Source organism: Myotis nattereri (assembly GCF_964212035.1).
Source record: "Myotis nattereri genome assembly, chromosome: 14".
Taxonomy (NCBI): Eukaryota; Metazoa; Chordata; class Mammalia; order Chiroptera; family Vespertilionidae; genus Myotis; species Myotis nattereri.
In genome coordinates, this window is record NC_138089.1 from 26,010,515 (window position 1) to 26,038,514 (window position 28,000).

Genomic DNA, 28,000 nt, shown 5'->3' on the forward strand with positions numbered 1-28,000 from the left:
TCTTGTCTTTCGACTTCGGTATTTTTGCCAAGCGGGTGTTTTACATTTGTGTGTAGTCTCTTTTTCCCTCCTTGGCTTCTAACTCCTAATTCTGCTACTTTCTGGGTGGTCACTTGGTCTCTCTGAGCCAGTTTCCTGCGCTGTATATGGACGGGGTGATGATGCTGATGCCGGTTTGATGAGCATGTGCGGATCTGAGCGCGTGGGGCTGAGGGGTTCACGCCGAGCAGCGGGGAGCGGCTCGCCGGAATCCCGGTCCGCGGCCGCCCCCTACCTCCTGAGCGGGCGGCCACAGGAAGTGCGCGGCCTTGGCTTCAACTTCGCGCTCCTCCGACCCACGTGAGTGGCTCCGCCTCACCTCGCTTCCGACCAATGGACGAGTTTCATAAGGCGTAGGGTCCCGCCTTCCAGCCTCCTGGCCAACAGGCGAGCTCCGTCTTGCTCGGAGTCCCGCCCCTCGTGGATGGGAGCAATAGGCGCTTTCAGTCCGGCGCAGGACCCGCCTCGCCGCACGCCGGGCTGCGGGCCGCAGGGCTCGTTCCGGGAGGCGGGCGCAGCGGAGGCCCTTGGAGTCGGATCTCGGGCGGAGGCCGCAGTATTGGGGCGGGCGGCGAGCGGGCGGCAGCGGGCCGACGTCTGGGCCGCGCGGCACAGGGACAGAAGGGGCGGCCGGTCGAGTCGGGGGTGGTTCCGAGGCGGCGGACCCGGGAGTCTCCGGCTCCTGAGGGGCGGCTCGGGCCCCTTTCTGGCCCGGGCTGGTCCGCGGGGCCGCGGGAGCAGGGCGGGCTGCGCGCCGGTCCGGCCCTGCCCTGCGGCCCGCCGTCGGCGTTCTGGGCCTCAGGGCGGCGCGCCCGCCCCAGGGCCGCGGGTCCGGCCGCCATGTGTAGACCTTCAAGCGCCTGTCGTCTTTGAAGCGCTTTGACATCTCCGAAGGGCTTTGTATTGCAAACTAAATCAAAGCGCCGAGTAGCCCCGGAAGCGCTTTGACGTCTCCGAAGTAGCGTTGTGCAAACTGAAGCGTCTGGTGGTCGCGGAAACACGTTGTGGGCTTGGAAGCCGAACCGAAGCCGGCGGTAAACCTTGCAGTGGTCCGACTCCTCCGAAGCGCTTTGGCATCTCCGGAACCGAGAGAACTGTGATGGGCAGTGGAAAGAAGGGGGAAAGGTCGGTAAGGCGGTTTCCTGGCTCTGGCGTGCCGGCTTGCCCTGGCCCGGCGGGCCCGGGATGGCGGGCGTCGGAGGAGGGGCAGCCGGGAGGGGCGGTGGTGGACTCCCGGCCTCCTCTTTCCCTCGCAGGTGCCCATGGCGTCGGAGCGGCGCAAGGTCAAGTACCACTGGAGCAGCCCTTCGGAAAGGCGTCCCCGCAAGCGCAGCTGCCTCCGGGAGGCCGGTGATGTGGCCCCCTCCAGACGGCCCGCTCCCAGCTCTGCGTCGCGTGCCGGCGGGGCCCGCAGCCCCAAGCGCCTGAAAGCCCAGAGGGAAGACGATGTGGCCTGCCCGCCCGAGGTGTCCTGGGACGCCGCCCGCCGCCGAGATTCCTCCTCCTCCTCTGCCTCCTCCCGGTCCTCCGGCCCCGGTGTGGACGGGGCTGCCGCCAAAGGCTGCCTGATCCGGAGCACGCGGGCTTTCCTTCCGTCGGGGGGCTCCCCTCCGCGCCCCGCCAGCCCCTCTCTAGAGGAAATGGCTTCTCCAGAGGAGGAAACCTGTAGCCTTAAGGTAGGTAGGTGGCCGCGACGCCTCGACAGACACCGGGGAGGCCCCTTCCGCGTGGCTCGCGATGTTGGGGAGGGGGATTTGGGTGGAAGGAGATTAAAAAGCATGTCCTTTAAGATCCCTGGGTTCTTCCCAGAGGTCTTCTTCGTGCAAACACAGACGAGCGAGCAAGCAGTTGCCCGGGGAGATGGCCTGGAGAGGTGGTTTTCAAACTTGGCGGCACTTGGAACTACTTGGAAAGCTTTCAAACGCTGGGGCCTGCCCCCACCCACCCTGATTTAATGGGGCTGGAGTGGTGGTGTGGTCTGTGCTTCGAGGTTGGAGAAGCCCTGCAGTCGAAGGGATTGCATGCTCCCGAGACACACATGTATGTAGTTTAGTTGTGTACATTTAGGGATTGTGTCCTTGTACGCCGGACCACTCTGCATCCGAACCAGGGGATAGGAATTTGGTTTTGCTATGGCTCTTCACTAAAGTTACGGCTTCCAGAATGTTGGAATTCTGGTTGGTGGGGCAAGGGTTGTTTTGCAGGTTTCAACATTTAGTTCCGGATGGGAACACACAGGTGGGTTTTTGAGTATTTGCAAGGGGACTAAGGAGTGCTTCATAGAGGTTTACACCTACTCATTCATTTTATATTAACGTGTGTTTTTTTGAAAGGGGTAATTTTCCCAGCGTGTGTGTGTGTGTGTGTGTGTGTCAAAGTTGAACGTGAGTCTGTTGGAAATAGAAACAAATACAGTTCAATCTCTTGTCTGCTGTTTACCCATTAGAGTAGAACGAGCACTAGCTGATATCACTCACCAGGCATACTGTGTAAGCTTCATCCACTTACTCAATCAGGTTTTGAACAAATATTTATTGAGGGCCTAGATTGTGTCAGGCAGTGTTCTAGTTGCTTGGGATGCTTCTGTAACAGAAACAAAGATCACTGCCCTGTTAGAGATTGCATTTTAGGTTTTGGAGCTCAAGTTTATAAGGTGAGGAGGTCTGCATGTGGAAGAGTGGAGAAAAAGTCTTTATCTGGGGTGGGGGGAAGGTGGGCTGTCCCTAGAAAAGAGTTATTTTACAAAAGTAATAAAAACAAGGCCCCAAGAGAAGTTGGGTTTGTTTTTAAGTCTGTTCAGTGGTTTTTATGTGGAGCCGAGCAGTGAGGCTGTGGCATGTGGCTGTTCATCCTGAGAACTCTTGTGCTGAGTGCTCCAAGCCAGGCGTTCTCAGGGTGGACCTCGCAGAACCTTATATGGTCATGTGGGTCGTTTACAAACTTTAGTAGTGAATTTAAAAGCTTTGTCTTTGGCATAAGAATACTGAATATACGCCCTAGCCGGTTTGGCCCAGTGGCTATGGCGCCGGCCACTGAAGGGTCCCCGGTTCGATTCAGGTCAAGGGCATGTACTCGGTTGTCGGCTCCTGGTCAGGGGCTTGTGGAAGGCAACCAATCGATGTGTCTCTCTCACATTGGTGTTTCCACCTCTCTCTCTCCCTCTCTCTCTCTCTCTCTCTCTCTCTCTCTCTCTCCCTCTCTCTCCCTCTCTCTCCCTCTCTCTCCCTCTCTCCCCCTCTCTCCCCCTTCCCCCTCCTCCCTGCCTTCCAGTCTCTCTAAAAATCAATGGAAAAAATGTCCTCAGGTGAGGATAAAGGAAAAAAAAATGCTAAATATGATTCATTGTAAATCAGGTGAGTATGGGGCTTTGTGCATACAATTTAATCTCGTCATTAATCCTTCTTGATGTAATTTTCTGTGGATTTGGTACAACATAAAATAGTATTAATTGATTAGCCCTGACAGGTGTGGCTCAGTGGAAGAGCTGCACTCCAAAGGGTATTGTGTTCAATTCCCAGTTAAGGGTAGGTTCCTGGGTTGTAGGTTTGATTTCCAGCTCTGGTCCGGACTCTCATGCAGGAGGCAACCAATTGATGTGTCTCTCTCACATCGATGTTTCTCTCTCTTTCCCTATCCCTCTTTCCCTCCCTCCCTTCCACTCTCTCTAAAAATCATTGAAAATAATATCCTCAGGTGAGGATTAACCAAAGAAAATATATCTATATGTATCTCAATTGATTAAATTTAACTTCTATGGCAATTACAGATAGAGTGAAGCCTGGTGTTAGGAGGGGCAGAAAGTTAACCTTGCTTATTATTAGTCTTTGAGGTATGCTGCATCCCTGGTGGCCTCTAAGCCAGGTGGGTCTAATCCTAGTATGGACCCACCTTTCTCTCATTTAGCCCTAAAGGGTCTTGTTTTGCCAAAATCAATTTAATGGTTAACCATGGAGCAATGAGTAGTCCAGGCCTGTCTAGAAGTCTTTGGGTTTACCAGTGCCTTGCTTTCGGTCAATAAGCATTTGCGGTTATTGTGTGCCAAACACTCTGTTGGGTCTTGGAGCAGGAAATGGCTTCTGAGGAGCACACAGTCTGTTGGGAGGGTTGGAGAAGTCATGAGACTGTCTCATGATGTGGTATGGTGGAGCAAAGAGCCTAGAATGGAGGTTGGAGAGCTAGGTAGGGGGCAGATTGCTGCAGGGATTTATTAGCCAAGGAATTTGGATTTTATTCTAAGCCATTCGAGTTTATACAGGACTCTATACAGAGGGAAGGCAGCTTTGCATTTTGAAAGATCATTCATGCTGAGTGAGGTTAGAATATGAGGATGTTGATACAGTGAACTCTTGATTTTTCTGACCTTTGACTTAATGGGCTTCGGATTTAAGGGACAAAAATGCTATAGCCAGTTTGGCTCAGTGGATAAAGTGAACTGAAGGGTCCTGGGTTCGATTCCAGCAAGGGCACATGCCCAGGTTGCCAGCTTGATCCCCAGTAGGGGGTGTGCAGGAGGCAGCTGATCAATGATTCTCTGGTATCATTGATGTTTGTACTCCCTTCCTCTCTGAAACGAATAAAAATATATTTAATTAAAAAAAATGTCCAGTCTGTACGTGAAAATTAACACCCTGGTAATTTTAAAATGCGTTTAACCAAGATTTGGTTATAATTATATGAATATGTTATTTCTCTGTTATTCAGTTATTTTGAACAAATTTTAGCAAATAGGCCATATGTTGGAAAAAACACTGTAGCAGTTGTGCTGACATAAATATTACATATTTACAACTGTAGTCTACATATATAAATCCAAGAGCCATTGCTTGCAAGCAGTGTGTGGTGAATGATTAGCACATGATCTCACTGCATTGCCCCGAGGTAATTGGTTCTGTTGTCTCTTAGGGTGACTTCCTGCAGGAGTTTTAACTCATGTTGGTGATATTCCGATGTGCGCTAACCCACTCCTCAGTCGTGTGCATTTGTTCACTCGAGGTGACTGGTGAATGCACGTGTTTATTAGACCTATTCAATATAAATTTAAAGTTACAGTAATGCATAGAGAAAACTTTTCTGTGAAATTTAACTTTTCATATATACTTAATTCTAATCACACGTGTCTACATAAGTAAAAACTAATTTATCAAATTTTTAACATGCATTTGGAAAACTTTATTATATAATAGAATTTCACTTTAACAGACACCTCCCTTTGCTCGAATTAGTCCATTATATTGAGGTTTTACTGTATTATCAATCTTAATTGTCTGTCTCTAGCACTGCTAAGGGCTCTCCCTAGAGTGAGTTTGTAAACAACATATACAGTATTTCACTCATCTTGATGAATTACAAAATGCCTCTCTTACCTTCCCCCTCAATCTGTACCTCTTACCCCTTTTCTCTGCAGACCAACTTGTTGGTCTAGTAAGGACAAGCTAAGGGGCACACAAAAAATGGCATGTTCTTATCTAGGTTCTTCCAAGGTCCCCTCTGCACTCTTCTACCCACACATTACCTGCTCTTCTGTTTGCTCTGTAACCTTTGAGGGATACACACTTGGTTTTGTGTGTGGTTACCTCCACCCCCCTTTCCACGGCCTCAACACAGAGATCTCTGTGCCAGGTCATAGAATATTCAGGGGGAAGATTCTTTTTAAAATATATTTATTAATTTTAAAAGGAAGGGAGGTGGGGGAGAGATAGAAATATTACTGATGAGAGAGAATCATTGATCAGCTGCCTTCTGCATGCCCCACACTGGGCATCAAGCCCACAACCCAGGCATGTGCCCTGACCAGGAATCGAACTGTGACCTGGTTCATAGGTCAGTGCTCAATCACTGAGCCATGTCACCCCAGCCGGGGGAAGATGTTTGTCGTAGCCTGTTATGGCTGCTATAACAAAATACCACAGACTGGGTAACTTATAAACAACAGAAATGTATTTCCTACAGTCCTGGAGACTGGAAGTCTGAGATCAGAGTGCCAGCATGGTCAGGTGATGGTTTTCTCCATGGTTGCAGACTTTTCATTTTATCCTCACATGGCAGAAGGGGTCATTTTGGGCCTCTTTGGTAAAGAACACTAATTTCATTTTTATTTATTTATTTATTTATTTATTTTAAAAATATATTTTATTGATTTTTTTACAGAGAGGAAGGGAGAGAGATAGAGAGTCAGAAACATCGATGAGAGAGAAACATCGACCAGCCGCCTCCTGCACATCCCCCACTGGGGATGTGCCCGCAACCCAGCTACATGCCCTTGACTGGAATCGAACCTGGGACCTTTCAATCCGCAGGCCGACGCTCTATCCACTGAGCCAAACCGGTTTCGGCAAATAGTTCAGCTCTTTTTTTTTTAATATATCTTATTGATTTTTTACAGAGAGGAAGGTAGAGGGATAGAGTTAGAAACATTGATGAGAGAGAAACATTGATCAGCTGCCTCCTGCACACCTCCCACTGGGGATGTGCCCGAAACCAAGGTACATGCCCTTGACTGGAATCGAACCTGGGACCTTTCAGTCCGCAGGCTGATGCTCTATCCACTGAGCCAAACCGGTTGGGGCTAATTTCATTTTTAAAGAAAATATATTTTTATTGATTTCAGAGAGGAAGGGAGAGTGAGAGAGAAATATCAATGATGAGAGAGAATCATTCATTGGCTGCCTTCTGCTCACCCCACACTGGAGATCAAGCCCGAACCCAGGGCATATGCCCTGATGAGGAATTGAACTGTGACCTCCTGGTTCATAGTTAGACGCTCAACCACTGAACCATGCCAGCTGGGCTAATCCCATTTCTAAGGGCTTCACTCTCATGACTTAATCTTTTTCCAAAGGCTCTTCCACCAAGTACCATCATCTTGGGGTCAAATTTCAATATGAATTTTGGTGTGAGGGGAGAGACATTCAGACCATAGCTAGACTGGGGCATTTTGGAATCAGTAGAGAGTCCTGCTGGCCAGCCTCACATTGTTTGTTCCTTATCACCTCTAGGACAATTGTTTGAGAGGTTTTCTCAAATCCTAATGGTAGCTGATGATCTTTCTTTATAGAGAAAGTTAAATGTGTCTATTATGAACACCTTCACCTACCTTAATTTAGTCTTAATTATGACATAAAATTTTATATTCAATAGGAAAGGAAGAGTGGAAGGGAAAATTTGAGCATTCATAATGTGATAGGCTTTGATCAAATATTCTCAATGTTTGTCCTATAGACTCATAATTCTCAGAGTCTTGTGAAGTAGTGTTATCTTTGCACATTAGTTAACAAATATTTACATATGATTAACAAATGTTTGAGCACCTACTATGTGAAGGCACTGGGAAAATGAGACTCAGGTTAAAAAACTTAAGTAGGTCCATGCAGCTTGTATGCGGCATAGCTGTGGTGTAATGCCAGATCAGACTGGCTTAAAAGGCAGGGTTCTCTCCATTGCTGCCCTCTGGAGCACCTGCTCTGTCCTGGCCCAGCATTAGATGTGAGGGATGGAGAGATGAAGAGGGCAAGATCCTTCCCCTGTGGTGCTCTCTGCGAGGTGACACAGCCCAGACACAAGAAACTATTGTGGCCCTAGCTGGTTTAGCTCTGTGGATACAGCGTCGGCCTGTGGGCTGAAGGGTCCCGGGTTCAATTCCAGTCAAGGGCACATGCCCAGGTTGCGGGCCCCATCCCTAGTAGAGGGCGTGCAGGAGGCAGCCAATCAATGATTCCCTCTCATCATTGATGTTTCTACCTCCCTCTCCCTTCCTCTCTGAAATCAATAAAAATATATTTAAAAAAAGAAAAGAAAAGGAACCATTGTGTACCTTGGATCTTGAATGCTAAAGCTTTCTTCGCATGTAACCCATTTCTTGCATATTCCCTCAGCAGATGTCCAGTGCTTGGGTGTAAGTCTGTTTTAGAGGCTAGATGTGCAAAGAATAAGGCAATGGTAGGCAGACTGAAAAAAGCCTTCATCATAGTGCAGTGCATGGAGTGTTGTAACAGCAATATTTGAAGTACCAAGGGTCAAAGGAATGGGTGACAAGTCACAGGGAAAGTTCTCGTAGAAGAGGTATCATTTTAGTTCTGGTGGACAAGGAGGAGGAAGGCTATTTCAGGCAACAGGAACAATGTGTGTCCAAAAAGTGTCAGGAAATACTGCTGGTCTGCAGTGCTTGGGGACATTACTGGTTCCTGTGGGTCCTCCTTCCCCTCTTCCCCAGCATCTTTCTTCATTCCCCAGGCACCTGGCTGTATGAAGAAAGGTGGGAAATGATGCGGCAAAGAAAGGTTGGGGGGCAGCCTGGGAAGGGCTTCCAATGTCATGCTCAGGAATTTGGGATGCATTCTGTAGGCAAATACAGGGCCTTTGAAGGGTGTTAAGCAGAGGTGTGACATTGCCAGATTTTAGAACTTCTGGCTCATTGTAGAGAAACGATGGGAGGGAGTAGGCAGGAAGTTTGTTACGAACTCTTGAAAATGTTCAGGCTGGGCACTCTCCATCTCTGGAGCACACCTGAGCCTTTCCTGGGTCTCCCCCGTACCCCACCTCCACCCCCGCCCCTATTTACCTTTACTCTTTTCTCTCCTAAGCTCCAAGGGTCTTTTCTTTTGCCTCTAGAAGTAACTTGTTTCGTGAGCCCACTTTTTTCTATAGGTCACTTCTACTTCTGTGACTTTATAAATAAAATAAAGAAAAATATGATTTGAGAGAGAGAGGGAAAAACATCAATCATTTGCCTCCTGTACGGTAAGCACCCCAACCAGGGATTGAACCCACAACCTTTTGCCTTTTGGTGTATGGGATGACGCTCCAACCAACTGAGCCACCCAGTTAGGGCTAAATCTCTCCTTTGCAAAGCCAGGTGTTTGTCTCTGCTCTAGTACTTTCCGCCTAATCTTGACCTTTATAGCCTCCTATCCACTGTTGAAACTCTTCCTCATTGATCTTATGTCCTCATGGCCTTTGACATCTCAGCCTTTGATACTGCTTCTAAACTTTCATATTTTCCCTATTCTCCCTTGGTTTCCAGGGTGTTAGGGGGAACTTGAATTTGAATCCTGCTTCTGCCACTTAAAATTCATGTGACACTGTCCCTCTCTGTAAGGAGGGGCAACAGCTGGGTCAGCTCTGTAAATTTTAAGTATATGGAAATATAAGCTATGGTATTATATCCCTTACCTTTTTTTTACTTCCACAAGTACAATCCTGATCTTCTCTACCACATTTTGCAAAAGGCGGTCCATATGCTGAATGTGGCCTGCTAGGTCCTCACAAATTTTAAAATTTTGGGGAGTTCACATTAAAAATATATGCCTTTAGCTCCAGTGTGGCTTAGTTGGTTGGGCATGGTCCCATGTACCAAAAAGTTGCTGGTTTGATTCCCGGTCAGGGAATGTGCCTTTTTGAGGACTCTCTCTCCATTTCTCTTCCTCTCTTTCTAAAAACCAATAAAAATCTTAAACACACACACATGCACGCCTCTAGTTCAAACCTCTGCCTTGATAGCTCAATTGATGTTTCTTTCTTTTCAGATTTAATCCATTGGAGTGAATTATTCGAAGTGAATACATTTTTTGGGACACCCTGTATTTCCAAAGGTCTATTTTTTTAAAAAAAGATATGTGCTTCTTGGGGGGGAAAAATTCAAATAATACAAGAAGCATATAAAGTAAGAGCTAAAGCCCCTTTTTCCTCTTTCCCTTTAATCCCCAAAGATAGCCATTAGAAGAAACAATTGGTCTTTCAGATTTTGTTTGCAAATATATACATATAAGGCATTTTTGTCTGTTCAAATGTGAATTTATACATTGCGCTTGTTAGTTACTTACTGTATAGCATGGACATCAGAGCTCCCTCATTCTTTTTAAAAGTTGTATTTGTTTACTTTAATCAATCCCTATTGATGGACATCTCTTTCATGGACTCTACTTTTCCTCAGTAGAGGAAAGGATTAGCAAGTTTAGTGTGGAGTTTCTTACTAATTGTTTGAGAGGAATTTAATGCAAGTGAATTAGAAGTACAAGTTGTACGAGCTGTAGGCTGCCTTGGGACGGGTCACAAGTGGGGTGTTTGGAGTGCACTGCTTTGGGGATGGTTCTCAGGGAAGATTTATGGAGCATTCTTACACCAGGCTGGGATTAGATTAGATCTGAGTGTCACAGCAAATTAATATTGTGAGCAAGTAATTTAGCTTATTTCTTGTGGACTTTGTAATGGCTGCATGTGGAGAGAAAGAGAAGAAAGGGGCTGAGACTTTACTTTCATCTCTGAGGTGATTTGGGGTGAAGGGCTAGGTCTCTTGATTGACCCTGGGACCAAGGTACCTTTCAAAACCAAGGTTTTGATTTGGGGGAAGGATTTTGCAGAGAACTCCAAGGAAGCTGGGGGTATAGCGGAAAGCACACCGCCCTCAGGAGTCAGAAGATTGGCGTTCACTCTTCACAGGGCCCGTGGTTCCTTCACTCTTCGTTGTGGGATTGGGTCATCTGGTTTCTGGGGACCTTTCCAGTACAAAAATGTCAAACTTTTGTTTTGCCTGGGTGTGTTCTGAAGTATGTGGTAGTCCTTGCTCTTAAGGAGCTAGTGTTAGTAGACTGTTTTCTCAGCTCATTCCTTCCTACTGCAGTACGAGGATGCTGTCTGATAAGTGTGAGAAAGTGAGAACATTAAGAAACAGCAGCACACTGTTGTGGCTCAGTTGGAGTGTCAACCTGTGCACCAAAAGGTGGCAGGTTCAATTCCCGGTCAGGGCATGTACCCGGGTTGCAGGTTTGATCTCTGGTTGGAGTGTGTGTGGGAGGCACCCAATCGATATTTCACACTCACAATGTCACTCCCCTCCCTCCACTCCTCCACCTCTCATTAATATAAAAGCATGTCCTCTTCCTCTCCACCTCCCCCCCCCCCCTTCCCATCAATAGAAAAGCATGTCCTTGAGTGAGGATTAAAAAAAGAGAAAAAGAAATAGCAGCAGTTCAGTCCCTTTTACAGTGGGTAGGATGGAAACTATCACTCAAAGAGAATCTTTGTCTTGGCCACTATCACTTTCCCTTTGATTGGTGGAGTGCCACTGGCGTTTAATTTGCCAAGTGCTTTATGTATGAACTGATCTTTTCATGATCTGTGTTTTCTTCCAGGTTAATTCCAAAGATAGTTCTCGTAATTCCACAAACTCTGAGTTTGCAGCTGAAGCTGAGGGTCAAAATGATAAGATTGAGGAACCAAGCAAGGTTCAGAAAAAGAAGAGGGATAGACTTCGAGACCAAGGCTCTACAATGATCTACCTGAAGGCTATCCAGGGCATTCTGGGAAAGTCAATGCCAAAAAGGAAGGGCGAGACTGCCACTAGGGCAAAACCAGACACAGGAGATTGTCCCAACCGTGGAGAAGGACCAGCCAGGAGTGTCACTGTGTCTACTCCTCAGAAAGAGAAGGAGGCAACCCCAGAGGTCAGAGTGAAACAGGAAAAAAAGGCTGTGCTAGAGAGAAGCAGCTTCTGTGACAGGAGAGTGGTGATAGACCCTCAGGAGAAACCCAGTGAGGAGCCACTTGGTGACCGAAGGACAATTATTGACAAGCGCTCTCCACCCCTAGAATTTTTGGATGATTCTGACTCTCATTCAGAAAGCCACAAGGTGAGTCTTGCTCATGCCGAGAATGGGGGTTTTTAGTTCTCTTGATTAAATGTAGTATTTGCTCTTTCTGGTTTGAGCCTAATTGTTATTCATTAAAGCAGTGCTTTACTTACTCAGGATTCCAGGCAACAAATTGATGGTTCTCTTCCAAAATACTTTTTAGAGTTATTAAGAAATCTCAGATTAGTGCTATCTTCTTTTTTTGGAATTTATATGTTTGTTAGGATATGGATTTGCCTGCTGTACAAAACCCAAAATAACTATTGCTTAAATTAAATAGAAGTTTGACTTGAGGAGGATGACTCCACTGTGTCAGGGACCCTGGTGCCTTCTGTCTTGATGCTCTGCTGCTCCTCAGCAGTTTCTGTCCTGTGGTCTGAGATGACTGCTCTGACAGGACTCAGTACATTACATTGATCAGTCCAGCCAAGAGGAAGAATAGAAGAAAGTACACTCCCTCCCTTTTAAGAGCTTGGCTCATAAGTTGTCCACATAGTATCTGCTCATATCTACTGACAAAAATCTAGAAACCTGGCCAACACCTAACTGCAAGAGAGTCTGGAGAATTAACTTCCATTTGGGCAGACTTACACCCAGATAAACTTTCATTGCTATTAAGAAGGAGAGAGTGAGCCATGGCGGGGTGGCTCAGTTAGTTGGAGCATTGTCCTGTACACCAAAAGGTTTTGGGTTCAATTCCCGGTCAGGGCACATTCTTAAGTTGCAGATTTGATCCTTAGGTTGTGGGTTTGATTCTTAGATTGGGGTGTGTATGGGAGGCAACCCATTGATGTTTCTCTCTCCCGCTCTAAAAATCAATAAAAACATATCCTCAGGTGAGGATAAAAAAAAAAAAAAGCCCTGGCTGGTGTGGCTTGGTTGGTTGGAGTATAGTCCCATGCATTGGAAGGTCATGGGTTCAATTCCTTGTCAGGGCACATACCTAGGTTGTGGATTCGATCCTCAGTCAGGCATTGAAGTTTCTCTCTCCCCCTTCCTCCCTCTCTAAAAATAATAATAATAATAAAGAAGTTCACTCACACATTGGGCAGTTGATGCTGGTACCTATGTGTGACCCTCTCTAGCAGTGGTCTTGGCCAGTATGATTTCTTTTCTTTTTTTAAAAAAATATAGTTTATTGGTTTTTTGCATAGAGGAAGGGAGAGGGATAGAGAGTTAGAAACATCGATGAGAGAGAAACATCAATCAGCTGCCTCCTGCACACTCCCTACTGGGGATGTGCCCACAACCAAGGTACATGCCCTTGACCAGAATCGAACCTGGGACCCTTCCCAGGCCGACGCTCTATCCACTGAGCCAAACCGTTAGGGCGGGCAGTATGATTTCTTTCTTTTTTAAAAAAAATATATTTTATTGATTTTTTGCATAGAGGAAGGGAGAGGGATACAGAGTTTGAAACATCGATGAGAGAGAAACATTGATCAGCTGCCTCCTGCACACCCCCTCCTGGGGATGTGCCCGCAACCAAGGTACATGCCCCCGACCAGAATCGAACCTGGGACCCTTCAGTCCACAGGCCGACGCTTTATCCACTGAGCCAAACCAGTCAGGGCGGGTATGATTTCTTATATGGTGATTGACTTCCCCCAGAGGAGCAAGCTGAGAGATACCAGGGGGAGCTACAGCTTGACCTACCCTTGGAGGTTTCACTACTGCACTCTGTTGGTTACAAGTAAGTCAGTAAGGCCCAGGTTCTTTCAATGGGGAGTAGTGTCAGAATTTGCAGACACATATTACAACGCCACAACTGAAATTCTGACCAGGTAGCTCAGTCGGTTAGAGCATCATCCTGATATGCCAAGGTTGCATGTTTGATCTTTAGTCAGGGCACATATAAGAATCAACCAATGAATGCATAAATAAGTGGAACAACAAGTTGATTTTTTTTCTCTCTCCCTTTCTGTCTCTCAAATCAATTAAAAAATGTTAAAAACAAACAAACACAAAAATGGCCCTGGCTGGTGTGGCTCAGTTGGTTGGAGCGTTGTCCCATGGGGCAAAAGGTGGTGGGTTCAGTTCCTGGTCAGGGCACATTCCCAGGTTGCAGGTTCAACTGTGTGGTTTTGCATTTTGAATGTATCAGAAATGTGTTGTTAGAGATGAGATTCCTGGCACTGTTTTTTTCTAATATCCCCAATACACAGAGCAGTTTTTCTTAAGAGGGATCATTCAGAGAGAGTGCAGATACAGCATCCCCTTTAGGGATGGCATTATGAGTTTATCCCTGATTTGACTGTTCATAGCTATAACCTGGCTCACTTTCTGGAAATGATAAGAAATCTAGGTGACAGGTAAGTTAAATGAGCCAATGCAAAACCTTCACCATGGCCAAAAAACAATCCAGAGCTTATGTTCTCTAGATGACAGAGAGTGGGAGGCTGTCTTCACACAGGAAGGCTAACCCTTTGTTGCTTCTTTTCTGCAGCCTAAAGAAAGGGAGGTGGTGATAGAGCACACCTCTTCAGGAAGTGACTGGTCCGACGTGGATGAGGTCTCCACAGTCAGATTCTCTCAGGAGGAGCCCATCTCACTGAAACTCTCAGCAGTTCCAGAGCCTTCTGCCTTCCCCACTGACTATGTCATGTACCCGGCTCACTTGTATAGTAGTCCTTGGTGTGATTTTGCCAGCTATTGGGCCAACAGTCGCAAGCCTTCTAGCTACCCCTCCATGAGCAGCAGCAGCAGTGACACATTGCAGGCTGGGAAGAGCAGCCGGGGCCTCCTGAGTGATTATTCCCCCAACTCTACAGTGAGCTCCCAAAACACCTCTAGAGATTTGGAGGCAACAGAGGAAGGCAGATCCCAGAATTCTCGCTCATATAATTTCTCCAGAAGCTTTCAAGACAAGGTGAAGGAGAAAAGAACATTCCAGGAGGAGACGCCACCCCGTTCTTATGAAGGACATGCATCTAGCTCTCTGCCAAGGAGCCATCTAGAGCCAAACCTAGAGGAGGGTTTCATTGATACCCATTGTCACTTGGATATGCTCTATTCCAAGTTGTCTTTCAAAGGGACCTTTAGCAAGTTCAGGAAAATTTATAGCACCTCCTTCCCTAAGGAATTTCAGGGCTGCATCTCTGACTTCTGTGACCCCAGGACACTGACAGATTCCCTGTGGGAGGATTTGTTGAAAGAGGATCTGGTTTGGGGGGCCTTTGGCTGTCACCCTCATTTTGCTCGTTACTACACTGAGAGTCAAGAAAGAAATCTTTTGCAAGCCTTAAGGCATCCCAAGGCCGTGGCATTTGGGGAAATGGGCTTAGATTACTCGTACAAATGCACCACACCTGTCCCAGAACAGCACAAGGTAATGGGGTTCTCTTTAGTTGGTTTATAATTTTGTGTGTGTGTGTGTTTTTAAGTTCTTAGTTTATTAATCCTCTCACGAAAAATCTATACAGATAAAGCCACTGAAGAATCTTTGCTCATTTTTGCCAGCACCAACATTGGCCTTTGCAGTTCCCCTGACTTTCTTCCATTCTGTTCTTGAAGTCTCATATGGGCTTTTCTTGCAAATCTATGTTTGGGTTCTTTTTTTTATTTTTTTGCATAATACAAGGAATCATAAATCATGCCAAAGCCACTTGTCTTGCCACTGCCAAAGTGGTTTTTGTGTTTTTTTTAAAAAATAAATGGATTGATATCTTTGGAGTTAACTTCTTTGGGATTTTTAAAAAAATATATTTTATTGATTTTTTACAGAGAGGAAGGGATGGAGAGTCAGAAACATCGATGAGAGAGAAACACCAATCAGCTGCCTCCTGCACACCCCCCACTGGGGATGTGCCCGCAACCAAGGTACATGCCCTTGACTGGAATCGAGCCTGGGACCTTTCAGTCTGCAAGCCGACGCTCTATCCACTGAGCCAAACCGGTTACGGCTGCCAAAGTGTGTTTTGAATCCAAATACAAAGATGATATTTGGTGTGATCTTAGACATTTTGGCTAGTTTTTCCCAAATTTCTGTCTTAAGTACTGCTGCCTTCCTTGGGTGAAGAATGTCAGTGACCATTGGTTTACACTAAAGTAGTCTATTGGTCATGAACTTCCAGGTCAGATAGTTACTATGTTATGATGGCAGCCAGCTTGCTTACAATTTTAATTAATTAATTTAAACCCTCACCCCAGGATATGTTTTATATATTTTTTTAGAGAGGAAGGGGAAGAGGGAGCAGAGAGAGAGAGAAACATCAATGTGAGAGAAAAACATTGATCGGTTGACTCCCATACTCGCCCTCACTGGGGATCAAACCCACAACCTAAGTATGTGCCCTGATGATGCCCAACCAACTGAGCCACTTGGCCAGGGCCACTTGTTTACAGTGTTAATTCTTCTTTTAGTTGTTGAAATCTAACCATAGGGTTTTTCTACTTGGGGGTGGGGGTGGTGGTGTCTTTTTAGAACTAAAGAATTTAGAATTTCTAAAAATGCAATTGCTCTTATCCAGACCATCGATATGTCATTTCTGAAATTTTTCACAAGCTATTTCTTTCAGGTTTACTATATAAGGGGATGGGGGAAATTGATAGGTACTTTGTGACTTATGGCTAATGATATGTATCAAAACATTTATTTTCTTTCTTGGGAAGCAACAAATTTCGTTTAATTTATTTTTATTCTAATTTTGAAGTTAAGTATGCCCAGTTGTAGAATATTTGGAAAATACAAAAATGTATAAAGGTGATAATTTCCCATTCTACTAGAGATAACAACTATTACCATTTTAATATTTTTTACTCCCAATATCTTTTTAGCATGGAGATTTGGCAGGGTATGAGTAGTTTCTGATTTAGGCAGGAGCAGGGAAAGGAGAAAGACCCTCACACTATGCATGTTGCCAGGTTGAATTTGTTGTGTGCTGCCTTTCTGTTGATGCCTGTTAAGTTTGGGTCTGCATGCCCAATATGCTCAGGCCTTGGTGAGCATGTATGGATTCCAACCTGGGCAAATTTGGTACCAGCTTTCTCTTTGGTGCTGTCCCCAATCTAACTGGGGGCATCCTCAGCAGCGCACTAATGCTGTGCACCATTGATACTTGCATCTGAATTAAAAGAAGGAATTTTCAGAGTCAGTGGTTTTTTAATTTTCTTTTGATCAAAGAAAAAATTCAAGGAAGGTATGGTGCCCTTCTGCTCTAGCAGAAGACGAGACCTTTGTACACTTTTAGGAGATAGAGATTTCAGTTTGAATATAGTTGTCCATGACAGCCAGTAAGCATGCCAGGCTTAACAGTTAATTTCCGTAAGAAACAACTTAAGATGTTTCCAAAGGATTTTCTTTTAGATGAATTTGCTAGGACCTGTTAAGTTTATTAAGTTCTGAGCAGCATGATTTTGACTTGGTCTGCATTCAGACAGGTGGGTGAGATATTATGTGTGTGATTGTTTTCAGTTTTTTACTTGAATGGATTTCTAGTATAGTGATTAGGTTTCAATTCAGAATTTGGTTTGTCTTGTACATTCAAATAATCTCTTGCCAGAGTTCCTTTTTGTTACTAACACTAGAACGTTTACAATTTCGGTCTTGAGGTAGTGATTTATTAGCCAAAAATGAATGGAACAATAGCTAAACCTGAAAACAGGAAGAAATAGGTTTTTAAGAAAGTGAGACAAGTATTTAATATTCTGCTTTCCCATCTAGTTTCTATGGCACAGAGCAGGTGTGGTATGGAAAGAGGATCACAGTTCAGAAATGAGTACACTAAGGTGACTGGAAAGAGGAGGAGAAGCATTTTATTTAACTAGAGGCCCAGTGCATGAAATTCATGCACTTAAGGGGTCCCTCAGTCCAGCCTGCGCACTCTTGCAGTCCGGGAGCCCTCAGGGAATGCCCGCGGGGAGTGGGCCTAAGGCGTCTGTCAGACATCCTTAGTGCTACCTTGGAGGTGGGAGAGGCTCCCGTCACTACCGCTGCGCTCACCAGCTGTGAGCTTGGCTTCTGGCTGAATGGCGCTCCCCCTGTGGGAGCTCACTGACCACCAAGGGGCAGCTCCTTGTTGAGTGTCTGCCGCCTGGTGGTCATTGCGCGTCATAGCTACTGGTCATTCTGTGGTTCGGTCGATTTGCATATTAGCCTTTTATTATATAGGATTGTATAGCTGATGTTTATTGAATGCCTACTGTGTGCCAGGAAATGTGCTAAGTATTTCACAGTAACTTTTCCCTTTATTAAATCATTGTCGTATCAGATCTGCATATAGAGCTATCCAGGGCATGCTGACTGAACTTGAAGTTACAGCATAGGGTGATAAGTAGAATCTCGCAAGTATCATTTGACTTGGTGAAATTGGATTCAGGATTGGAAAATGGCAATTCAAGGAAATAAATTGTTGGCAGGGGGAGGGCTGAACTGTGTGTAGAAGAAGAGAGGATGATAAGGTATTTCTGTAGAGCACTGCAGGAAGAGGCTGCCATGTTCTTGATGTAAATCTAAACTTGGGCACCAAAATTAGAAGTGTATTAGTTGGATGTTGGCATTGAGTTGCATTTGCCTACAAGCAGAGTAGCTGGCAAGTTCTTGATGTATCCTGCTGAATATTTTATCTGTGAAGGGAAGAAGAAAAGCCTATGGGAGGACTGTATCTAGCCAAGTGAGAGGGAGCTAGCTAGGTCTGGTTCCTTTACCTAATATTTTCCGGAAAGATTGGAAAGTACAGAAAAGCAAAAGAATTGGGGGAGGGGGGACGACACATTAATGATTCTGCTATCCAGAGCAAACCATAGTTAACTTTTCCTTGCTTATCTGTGTTCATAAATTTAACTGCTTACTGTCCTGTTTAATTCCAAAGAATTAGGTCCTGGATAGTTTGTGGGTTGCACATATCAGCTAGTATGTTTATCAGAATCTCTTGGTTTCTGGAGTTGGAAAGCCAGGGTGAATAGATTGTGTCTCCCCTCTTGGGCTGGGCGGGCTGAACCAGATTGCTTCTGTCTGTATTTGTGTTTGACTGGAATGAAATATTGAGGTAATGATTATGTAAGAGCTGCTGGGAGGGCCACTCCCAAGAGAGACTGATTAACTCTGGAATCCCTGGAAATAATGGATCTGAGCTTATGAAGGCAGAAGAGAGTAATTATGCTGGGTAAATAATTTATCTGCACTTCATTCACTCCTGGTTTTTTATTCAGCCAGGTTTCTGCTGAGGACAAATGCTCTAGATTTGTCCAGTCCAGCCACAAGCTCCTGCCTACTAACAATTCTTCTATCTTAACTGGCATTTATGAAATTCAGATGTTTTACAAAACGTTATTTATTTATTTTTAATCCTCACCTGAGGGTATGATTTTATTGATTAATTTAATTTAATTTAATTTATTTTTTTGAGAGTGAGAGGGAGAGAGAGAAAGAAACATCCATTGATGGGTTGCCTCCCATATGTGCCCGGACCAGTGATCAAACCCAAAACCTGGGTATGTGCTCTGACCAGGAATCTAACAGTGACCCTTCAGTGTATGGGACGATGCTCCAAACAGTTGAGCTACCTGGCCAGGGCCAGATATTATATTTTTAATGTCATTGTCCCTTGGAGAATTGCAAGGGAAAATTGGTGGCATGTTTTATTTTTTAATTTAATTTATTTGTTTATTTATTTATTTGTTTATTTATTTATTGTCTAAAGTTTTACATATGTCTCCTTTTTCCCCAATTGACCCCCTCCCCTACCCCTTCCCAGCCGGGCAAGCCCCCACTGCCCCAGTGTCTGTGTCCATTGGTTATGCTAATATGCATGCATATAAGTCCTTTCATTGCTCTCTAACCCCCCCCTGGTGGCATGTTTTATAAGCACTTGTCATAGAATCAAGGAAATATGTGTTGTATGTACATACTTTTAAAAAAAGAAATTAGGAAGTTAAAAAGAAATAATCATTTTGAAACTTAAAAAATATATATTTTTTCCTTTTTAAAAAAATATTGATTTCAGAGAAGGAGAGAGATATAGAAACATGAGTGATAAGAAAGAATCATTGATCAGCTGCCTCGTACATACACCACACTGGGGATTGAGCCCATAACCCGGGCATGTGCCCTGACTGGGAATCGAACCATAACCTCCTGGTTCATGTATTGACGTTAGTTGAACGTCAATACATGAACCAGACTGCCCGGGCGAAAGTAATCGTTTTGAATGATTTTTCCACTTGTGAACATGTTCTCTTTCATTAAATATACTTTGAAAAATATGCTTTTTATCATTTGTGTCATAGTCCACCCAAAGAACCGTACTAGTTTTACTGCCCTAAAGAATTATATTTTGGAAGCAAGAATTCAACATTGGAATTATAATCTCTTGCAACCGCCTGCCTCTGTTGAGGCTCAAGGAGGGCTGATGTGTTCAGGAGGGCATCCAGCCAGCTATAGATATTGGAACTAGCCCATCTTTAAAGCACCTACCAAGCATTTTGTGATTTTGGTTCTTTCGGTCATTTTCCTTTAGTTGAACACACAGGTTAAACAAGAGTTACATTAGAATTGGTACTGGCTCAATGCTTCTGTTATGAGAAGAGGTAGCACAAATGTTAGACTCGAAAATGTCATTCTCAAGTGAGTATCAACTGACTCAAATTACCAAAAGCATCGTACTATTTGATATAAAAAACACAAAATGAATTATATTCCACAATTGAAAAAAAACTACTTCTGAAAACATTAAGTTTCAGACGAGGTAATTTGTTTATAATGAATTAATATGTTTGTTCTAAACCTGGACTTGAGGAAAAATTAAGGCCTAGCCCTACTTTTTCATTGAAATCATGAACAGTATGTGTATTTTATTAATAAAGGTTTAAAAATAGCTAGAGTTTAATAAAAAGAATATATCATATCTGTAGGTATTCACCTGGAAGAATATCTGATTTTGGTTGAGTAAAGAAAATATGTATAGTATTTATCTGAAAGCCAGGCATTGATATTGAGTATGTATAGGAAAAGGTGTATGCCGAAACCGGTTTGGCTCAGTGGATAGAGCGTCGGCCTGCGGACTGAAGGGTCCCAGGTTCGATTCCGGTCAGGGGCATGTACCTGGGTTGCGGGCACATCCCCAGTGGGAGATGTGCAGGAGGCAGCTGATCGATGTTTCTCTCTCATCGATGTTTCTAACTCTATCTCTCCCTTCCTCTCTGTAAAAAATCAATAAAATATATTTAAAAAAAAAAAAGGTGTAGAAGGTAATTACCTCTTGGGAGTAGAGCTGGGGAGAATGAGGGGAAGGACATTTAGCTTGTACTTTCTGTACCTGAGCCCCATTCTGCCCCTGCAACCCTAAATAAGCCTTGCATGGTGGTTGCTATGTGGACTGCCTGGGTTCAGATTTGGTGGCACTACAGCTTCTCAGCTGCAAGTTACTTGACTTCACTTGGAGCCTCAGTTTCTTCAACTGCAGGATGGGCCAAGAGCAATACTTAACTTAGGGTGCTTGTGAGCAATATAGGTCATAATGTACCTTAAGTGCTTTGAGTACTACCTGGCTCTTTAGTAAGACCCATAAGTCTTATCTGTTACTGAATATTATAGTTTAAAAACACAGAGTTTGAGACAGTGGAGCTGCCCATTGGACTAGGTGTTCTGGAGGTAACAGACTTCTGAAGTGGCCCTAACCTGCACGTATTGTCACTTTGTCTTCTCCCAGGTATTTGAGAGACAGCTGCGGCTGGCCGTGTCTCTAAAGAAGCCCTTGGTGATTCACTGCCGAGAAGCTGATGAAGATCTGTTGAGCATCATGAAAAAATTTGTGCCCTCAGACTACAAGATCCATAGGTTAGGCGGGAGCTTCAGTGGGCAAATGAAACGAATGCTTCCTCTGTCTAGGCCAGTGGTCGCAAACTGCGGCTTGCGAGCCACATGCGGCTCTTTGGCCCCTTGAGTGTGGTTCTTCCACAAAATACCATGTGTGGACGTGCATGTACAGTGTGATTGAAACTTCGTGGCCCATGCGCAGAAGTTGGTATTTTGTGGAAGAGCCACACTCAAGGGGCCAAAGAGCCGCATGTGGCTCGCGAACTGCAGTTTGCCGACCACTGGTCTAGGCTGTTAGTTGGAAAAACGAAAATTCAGTAGGAGAGCATAGATACTATTATGTTTTTATGTCATATCTTTACTAAAGATTAAATATTAGGTTGAACCATATGAAATTTCTGTTATTTAACCATTTTTTACTTACAAAACTGCAACTTCATATGGTTTGAGCTAATACCCTAAATCATCAGTGAGCAAGAAAGGGGCTTTTGTGACCTCTGTCCCGGTGGCAGGCGAGAATGGAGTCTCAGTTTTCAGAAATGGGGGCTGTTGATTTCGGGAAAGACTGCTGTGGAGTCCGGTGACTTAGCACACAGAAGATTCCAGGGCACCTGAAAAGAAAATTTCTTTCCTTTTTTGAGTTTGAAAGCTCATTAAAGTGCAGGATGTGAATAGTATCTAGAGCAGCCATGGGCAAACTACGGCCCGTGGGCCGGATCCGGCCCGTTTGAAATGAATAAAACTAAAAAAAAAAAAAAGACCATATCCTTTTATGTAATGATATTTACTTTGAATTTATATTAGTTCACACAAACACTCCATCCATGCTTTTGTTCCGGCCCTCCGGTCCAGTTTAAGAACCCATTGTGGCCCTCGAGTCAAAAAGTTTGCCCACCCCTGATCTAGAGGTTCTTAAGTTCACTTTGACATACTCCCTGATCTCTTACTGTGTACCTGTCCTGGCTGTTGGTTTAGCTATGGGAGACAGGTGAGTCAGCTGGTTACTTCTCTACTGTAGAGACTGGGTCTGAGGTGGGCATACGGTACTGTGAGAACCAGATCAGGGGCCGTTAGCTAAGCCTGGCTCTAAAGGGATCAGGAGGCAATGCCTGGGCTGGTTCTATCAAGATGGGTGAGATGAGTTAACTGAAAAAAGCAGGAGTCTAGAATCCAAACCAGGTCTTGACAGATGGTAGAAATGGGTGGGCCTGTCAGGCCTCTAAGCTGCTGCCTTTTGAGGGTCCAAGCAGAGAGTGAAGTCTCTGACCTCTGACTGGTGGCACACATCAGAGACGAGGCATAGTCACTCAGCCCTTCTGGTTGGTTTGTTGGTTTTTCATTGCTTCATTTTGGGCTGACTGTAAAGGAATTCTAATGACTGGTCGTAGGTTGAAGGAGGCTAGGATGGTCCAACAAGGTGGTGTGGCTGGAGGAAGGCCTGAATTTCCAGATTGATTTTATATACACACACACACACACACACACACACACACACACATTATACTAGAGGCCTGGTGCACGAAATTCGTGCACGGGGCGGGGGGGGGGGTGGCGGGGGTCCCTTAGCCTGGCCTGCGCTCTTTTAGTCCGGGAGCCTTTGGGGGATGTCCCTGTGGGGAGTGGGCCTTAGCTGTCAGTCAGACATCCTTAGTGCTGCCGCCGAGGCGGGAGAGGTTCCCGCCACTGTCACTCTGCTCGCCAACCGTGAGCCCGGCATCTGTCTGAGTGGGGAGCGCACTGACCACCAGAGGGCAGCTCCTGTGTTGAGCGTCTGCCCCCTTGTGGTCAGTGCACATCATAGCACCAGTTGTTCTGCTGTTTGGTCGATTTACATATTAGCCTTTTATTATCTAGGACTGGAGGCCCGGTGCACAAAAATTTGTGCACTCGGGGCGGGGGGAGGGGGTGTCCTTCAGCCCAGCCTGTGTCCTCTCGCAGTCTGGGACCCCTCAGGGGATGACCACCTGCTGGCTTAGGCCCGCTCCCTGAAGGATTGGGCCTAAGATGGCAATCAGACATCCCTCTGGCAGCCCGGCAGCCCTTGGGCAATGTCCACTTGCCAGTGGGGAGCAGGCCTAAACTGCAGTTGGACATCCTTAGTGCTGCTGAGGAGGCAGGAGAGGCTCTCACCACCACCTCTGTACTGGCAGCCATCAGCCTGGCTTGTGGCTGAGCAGAGCTCCTCTCATGTGAGAGCACCCCGACCACCAGAGGGCAGCTCCTGCATTGAGCATCTGCCCTCTGGTGGGCAATGTGTGTCATAGTGACCAGTCATTCCCAGTCCTTCTGCTGTTAGGGTCAGTTTGCATATTACCCTGTTACTTTATAGGATAGAGTCCTGGTGCACAGGTGGGGGCCGGCTAGTTTGCCCTGAAGGGTGTCCTGGATCAGGATGGGGGTCCCGCTTGGGTGCCTGGCCAGCCTGGATGAGGGGATGATGGCTGTTTGCGGCTGGTCACACCCCCTTCAGAGAGGGGGTCCCCACTGGGGTGCCTGGCCAGACTGGGTGAGGGGCTGAGGGCCGTTTTCAGGCTGCGGTTGACTGAAGCTCCCAACCTCTCCTTTTTTTCTTTTTTATTCTGGGATTTATTTACCTTCTATGGCTGTCACTGGAGCTGAGAGCCAGCTTTAGCTCTGAGGCTTGGCTCCAGCTCTGAGGCCCGGCTGGCTGAAAGCAGGTTTCTGGGGATTGTTTAGCTTCTATAATTGCAACATAGTTGCTTAGAGTGCAGCTCAGAGCTGGGCGGCGGCAGGCGGGGAATCTTGGCTTCCTCCATCACTGGAGCAAGCAAGCCTCCTGTTCGCTTCAGCTGCCTGGCTGCCGGCCACCATCTTGGTTGGCAGTTAATTTGCATACCACCCTGATTAGCCAATGGGAAGCATGTCGGAGGTATGGTTAATTACCATGTTTGTCTATTATTTGATAGGATAGGATTATATTATATTTTAATTATTATTATATTTATTATATTATGAACATGGAACATGAACAGCCTTCAAATTAAGAGAAGAAAATTCATTCATAGTTTCCTTGATATATTTTTTTGTTTCCTTTGAGTTCTTTTGACTGCATGGACATAATTTTTACCTACTGTAGTTGTAATATTAAAGGGGCCACAGTTTTAAATTCTGCTTCTCTTTTTGTGTCATAAGCATACCCTGTCCCTGTATTGTTGCTGTATGTCCCCGGTAATTATTTCAAGTGGCTATATAGTATTCTGCGATGTAATGGGTTGATGGATGAGCATTGCTCACCAGGAATCATCTTGGGTCTTACTGTATTGAAACCAGCTCTTGTCTGTGTTTACTGTGGAGTCCTTCCTTTAGATGAAAGCTTTACATTTCTGGATATTTATCCACAGAAAATAATTTAAAAGGGGTTATATGTCTAGAGGGAGTTGGAGCTGCTGCCCAGGGGATTGTCAGAGAGCGCTGATCTGGACTTCTCCTCTCAGGCATTGCTTCACTGGCAGCTACCCGGTCATTGAGCCTCTGCTGAAGCACTTCCCAAACATGTCTGTGGGCTTCACGGCAGTCCTGACGTACTCCTCTGCCTGGGAGGCCCGGGAAGCTCTGAAACAGATCCCGCTGGAGAGAATCATCGTGGAAACTGATGCCCCCTACTTCCTGCCTCGACAGGTAGGGGTGTCTCCAGACTGAGTTGAGGCACTGAGGAGAGGGTGGGGAGGTGGGCGGTCACCATTACAAGGTTGGCAGGGCCAGAGCCCCAGTGATATCCAGGTCCCACCCTTGGCTATATAGATGTCTCCTTGTATTGCTCTGCAGAACCAAAAGTCTAGGGGGCTGAGAAGCTGAAGGGTAACCACTCTCTTCCAGGCAGTGCAAAGCCCTACCCTGTAGAGGGTAGTCCAAGGAAGCGTGGGACCCTGCTCACCCAGAGCCCCCCATGACTAGGACTCTCCCTGCACCTGCAGGTAAAGGGGTCTCTACAGGGCAGCCCCAAAGAGGTCCTTACTGGGGAAGGGCCGGGGAGGGATCTCTGTGTAATGACTGTGCGCAGATGGCACAGCGATGTTCTGAATGTTTGATATCTTCCAGGTTCCCAAAAGCCTTTGCCAGTATGCCCACCCAGGCCTGGCCTTGCATACAGTTCGAGAGATTGCCAGGGTCAAAGATCAACCGCTGTCCCACACCTTGGCTACCTTGCGTGAGAACACCAGTCGCCTCTACAATCTATAAGCAGAGAGAGTGCAGGAGTTTTCTATAAAAGGTCATAAAATTTACATTTATGTTTTCAAAAATCGGGACAGAACCTTTTTTTGCTGCATTTTATTAATGTAGAGAGTAGCCTGATTTGTCTTGAGTGAACTTGGTTTGAAACCTTCTTCTTTTTCTCTTCCCTACCCTCCAGGACGACCAGTGACCTAACAGCATAAGCTGGGTTTCATCTCTGCCTGGGTCCAGGACAAGGGTGTGTTTAGAGAGCCCATTGGAATGGAGAAAACCAAGATAGGAAACAGGATTTTTCTTGAAACTTCATCATCAGGCTTTTGATCTTGGCTATGGGTAGGGGGGTGCAGTGGAGCGGGGTGGGGAGCAGGAATGGAGGTTGCTTCCTGGCCACATGCTCCAGGGCAGTCAGGGAGGAAGAAAGACTAGTAGAAGGGTGCAATAAGTTTGCCAATCCAAATCTCTTTTCTCTGCAGCCTGTGTTTTTGAGCAGTCTGCGAATAAAGTCACCCTCCTACTAGTCTAAGCCCATGTTGGTGTGTAACTTGGTTCCTGGTCCTCAGTTCTGAGAATGAGCTCCCAGTGAGAAATCTATGGGGGATCTTCGCTGGAGACCGGTGAAGTCACCCCCCTGCAACCAAAGGAGTCATCCCCTTCTCTTCCCTGGATAACTCTTCAGTGTGGCTGTCGCTGTGTCAACTCTGCATCGGCACAGGTGGAAGGACTCGACTACTGGTTTCATTGGTTCCATTGCCATCAATATAGAGGAGGCAGAAAGGCACGCATTGTCCAGGGAAAATTCTGGCTGATGGAGATCTGGACAGATGGAACTCAAGGAAGAGGCCTTCTTGAGGAAGAGGACCCCAAAGAAGGTGTTTCTACTTACTGATCCCCCAGGGCTGCAGCTCAGCTGTGTTAAACTGATCAAGGTCCAGCCTGTAGCAGAAGCTACTTGCTAGTCTGCTGGTGAGGTCCCAGCCACCCTTCGTTCCATTTTGCTCTCTTTCCCTGGAACACTGGACCAGAAATACTCATACTTTTTCATTGCATATGACAGCCTCTTGTGTGTCCCTCCCAGGTTAAGAGGTAAATCAGTTTACTTCTTCAGAGCTCTGCTGGGGTCACTCGGCCATGTTCTGTTGCCTTTGCCCAACAAGCAGGCCTGATGTCTGTAAATCTCTCATTCCCCCTCTGGGTGGTCTCCCTTGCCTTTGCCTCCTCTGTGTCCTTTCTCTGTGTTGGAAATGAGAGCCTCTCCTTTGACTTTTGAGCATCTGGGGTCATCTCAGATTTTAAGCTGTGTTCTGTTTCCTGCTGGTGCCTTGTAAAGGTATATTCATTACAGGCCCTAGAAGGTTATAATGGTCACGGGGTAAATGTAAGGACACTGCACTTTGTCCAAAAGGATCCTTTACCCCAATCTGCAGTGAGACAGGCCACCAAATTCCTTGTGTGTTTCTTGGAACCTGGTGGCTTCCATCATAAAATCCATCACTTAATGCTGGATCTCTCTAGGTGATTTTGGAAGGTGCATTTGAGCCTGGTAAGTTAAAAGGAAATGGGCTTAACGTTTTTTCTAGATGGTATTTCTGTTTTGCCCCTGTGCACAGTTGCTGGCCTGAAAAGTGGGCCTTGATTCCCTGTTGACCTTCCATGGATTAGTTGTGTGTTGTTTGTGCCTCATGTTTGCCAGTGTGGGGAACTGGGGGGCTCGTTCTCCTGTTTGGAAGATTTGGGGAACTGCTAAATATTTCAGAGTGCTTCATTGTCATCCAAATGAACTGCAGCATATATATCTCCTTCATAAACCCTGTATGTCAGTACTGCCTACATGGGAAACCAGTTAGTCCTGCATTAAAGGGTTAAAGGGATGACTAAATAGATATCTCAGAGCCTATGCAGTCTTCCTGCCAAGGTAACGCACAAGGTGCTATACACTTTTATCTCTAGGATTTAGGATTACTTCTGTGCTGTGGTGTGAAAGCTGGTTGGCAATGTTTTTGATGTTGGATGGCTGACTTGATTGTTTTTGCTGTGCTGCTGGAATGCCTCTGTATTACCCCTACCCATCAGTTTCTGAAAATAAAGGGATAGATTCCCAGCCAACTCCCATGCTCTCCACGTTTGTTTAGAGTTCTCAGAATGAGAACAGTGGTTCATTTGGTGGCCGACTTCGAAACCTGCGATCCCAGAGGTCTCACATTCTCGAATATTCATGTGCCTCTGCAAAATTGCATGAGATAAGTAAGACATGGTATCTTCTCAAAAGTTCTGCCTTTGAGCATTAACTTTTATCTTACACTTTGTGAACTCAGATATACTGCTGCTTCCTAGCCTTTGAAAACTATATAGATACCTTCTTTTCTTTTTCCAGAGCAGTGCAGTAAAAGGA

General features: G+C 45.7%; 1 protein-coding gene across 1 annotated transcript; it reads left to right on the forward strand.

Annotated features, from left to right (window-relative positions):
* Nucleotides 1-620: 620 nt before the first annotated feature.
* On the forward strand, nucleotides 621-27,712 carry TATDN2 (TatD DNase domain containing 2). Its single transcript, XM_081105728.1, has 8 exons — nucleotides 621-1,164; nucleotides 1,296-1,715; nucleotides 11,166-11,663; nucleotides 14,110-14,991; nucleotides 21,311-21,438; nucleotides 24,873-25,056; nucleotides 25,477-25,648; nucleotides 25,790-27,712. Exons 2-7 carry the CDS (start codon nucleotides 1,302-1,304, stop codon nucleotides 25,615-25,617), a joined length of 2,247 nt encoding a protein of 748 aa, XP_080961854.1. The 5' UTR covers nucleotides 621-1,164; nucleotides 1,296-1,301; the 3' UTR covers nucleotides 25,618-25,648; nucleotides 25,790-27,712.
* Nucleotides 27,713-28,000: the final 288 nt, after the last annotated feature.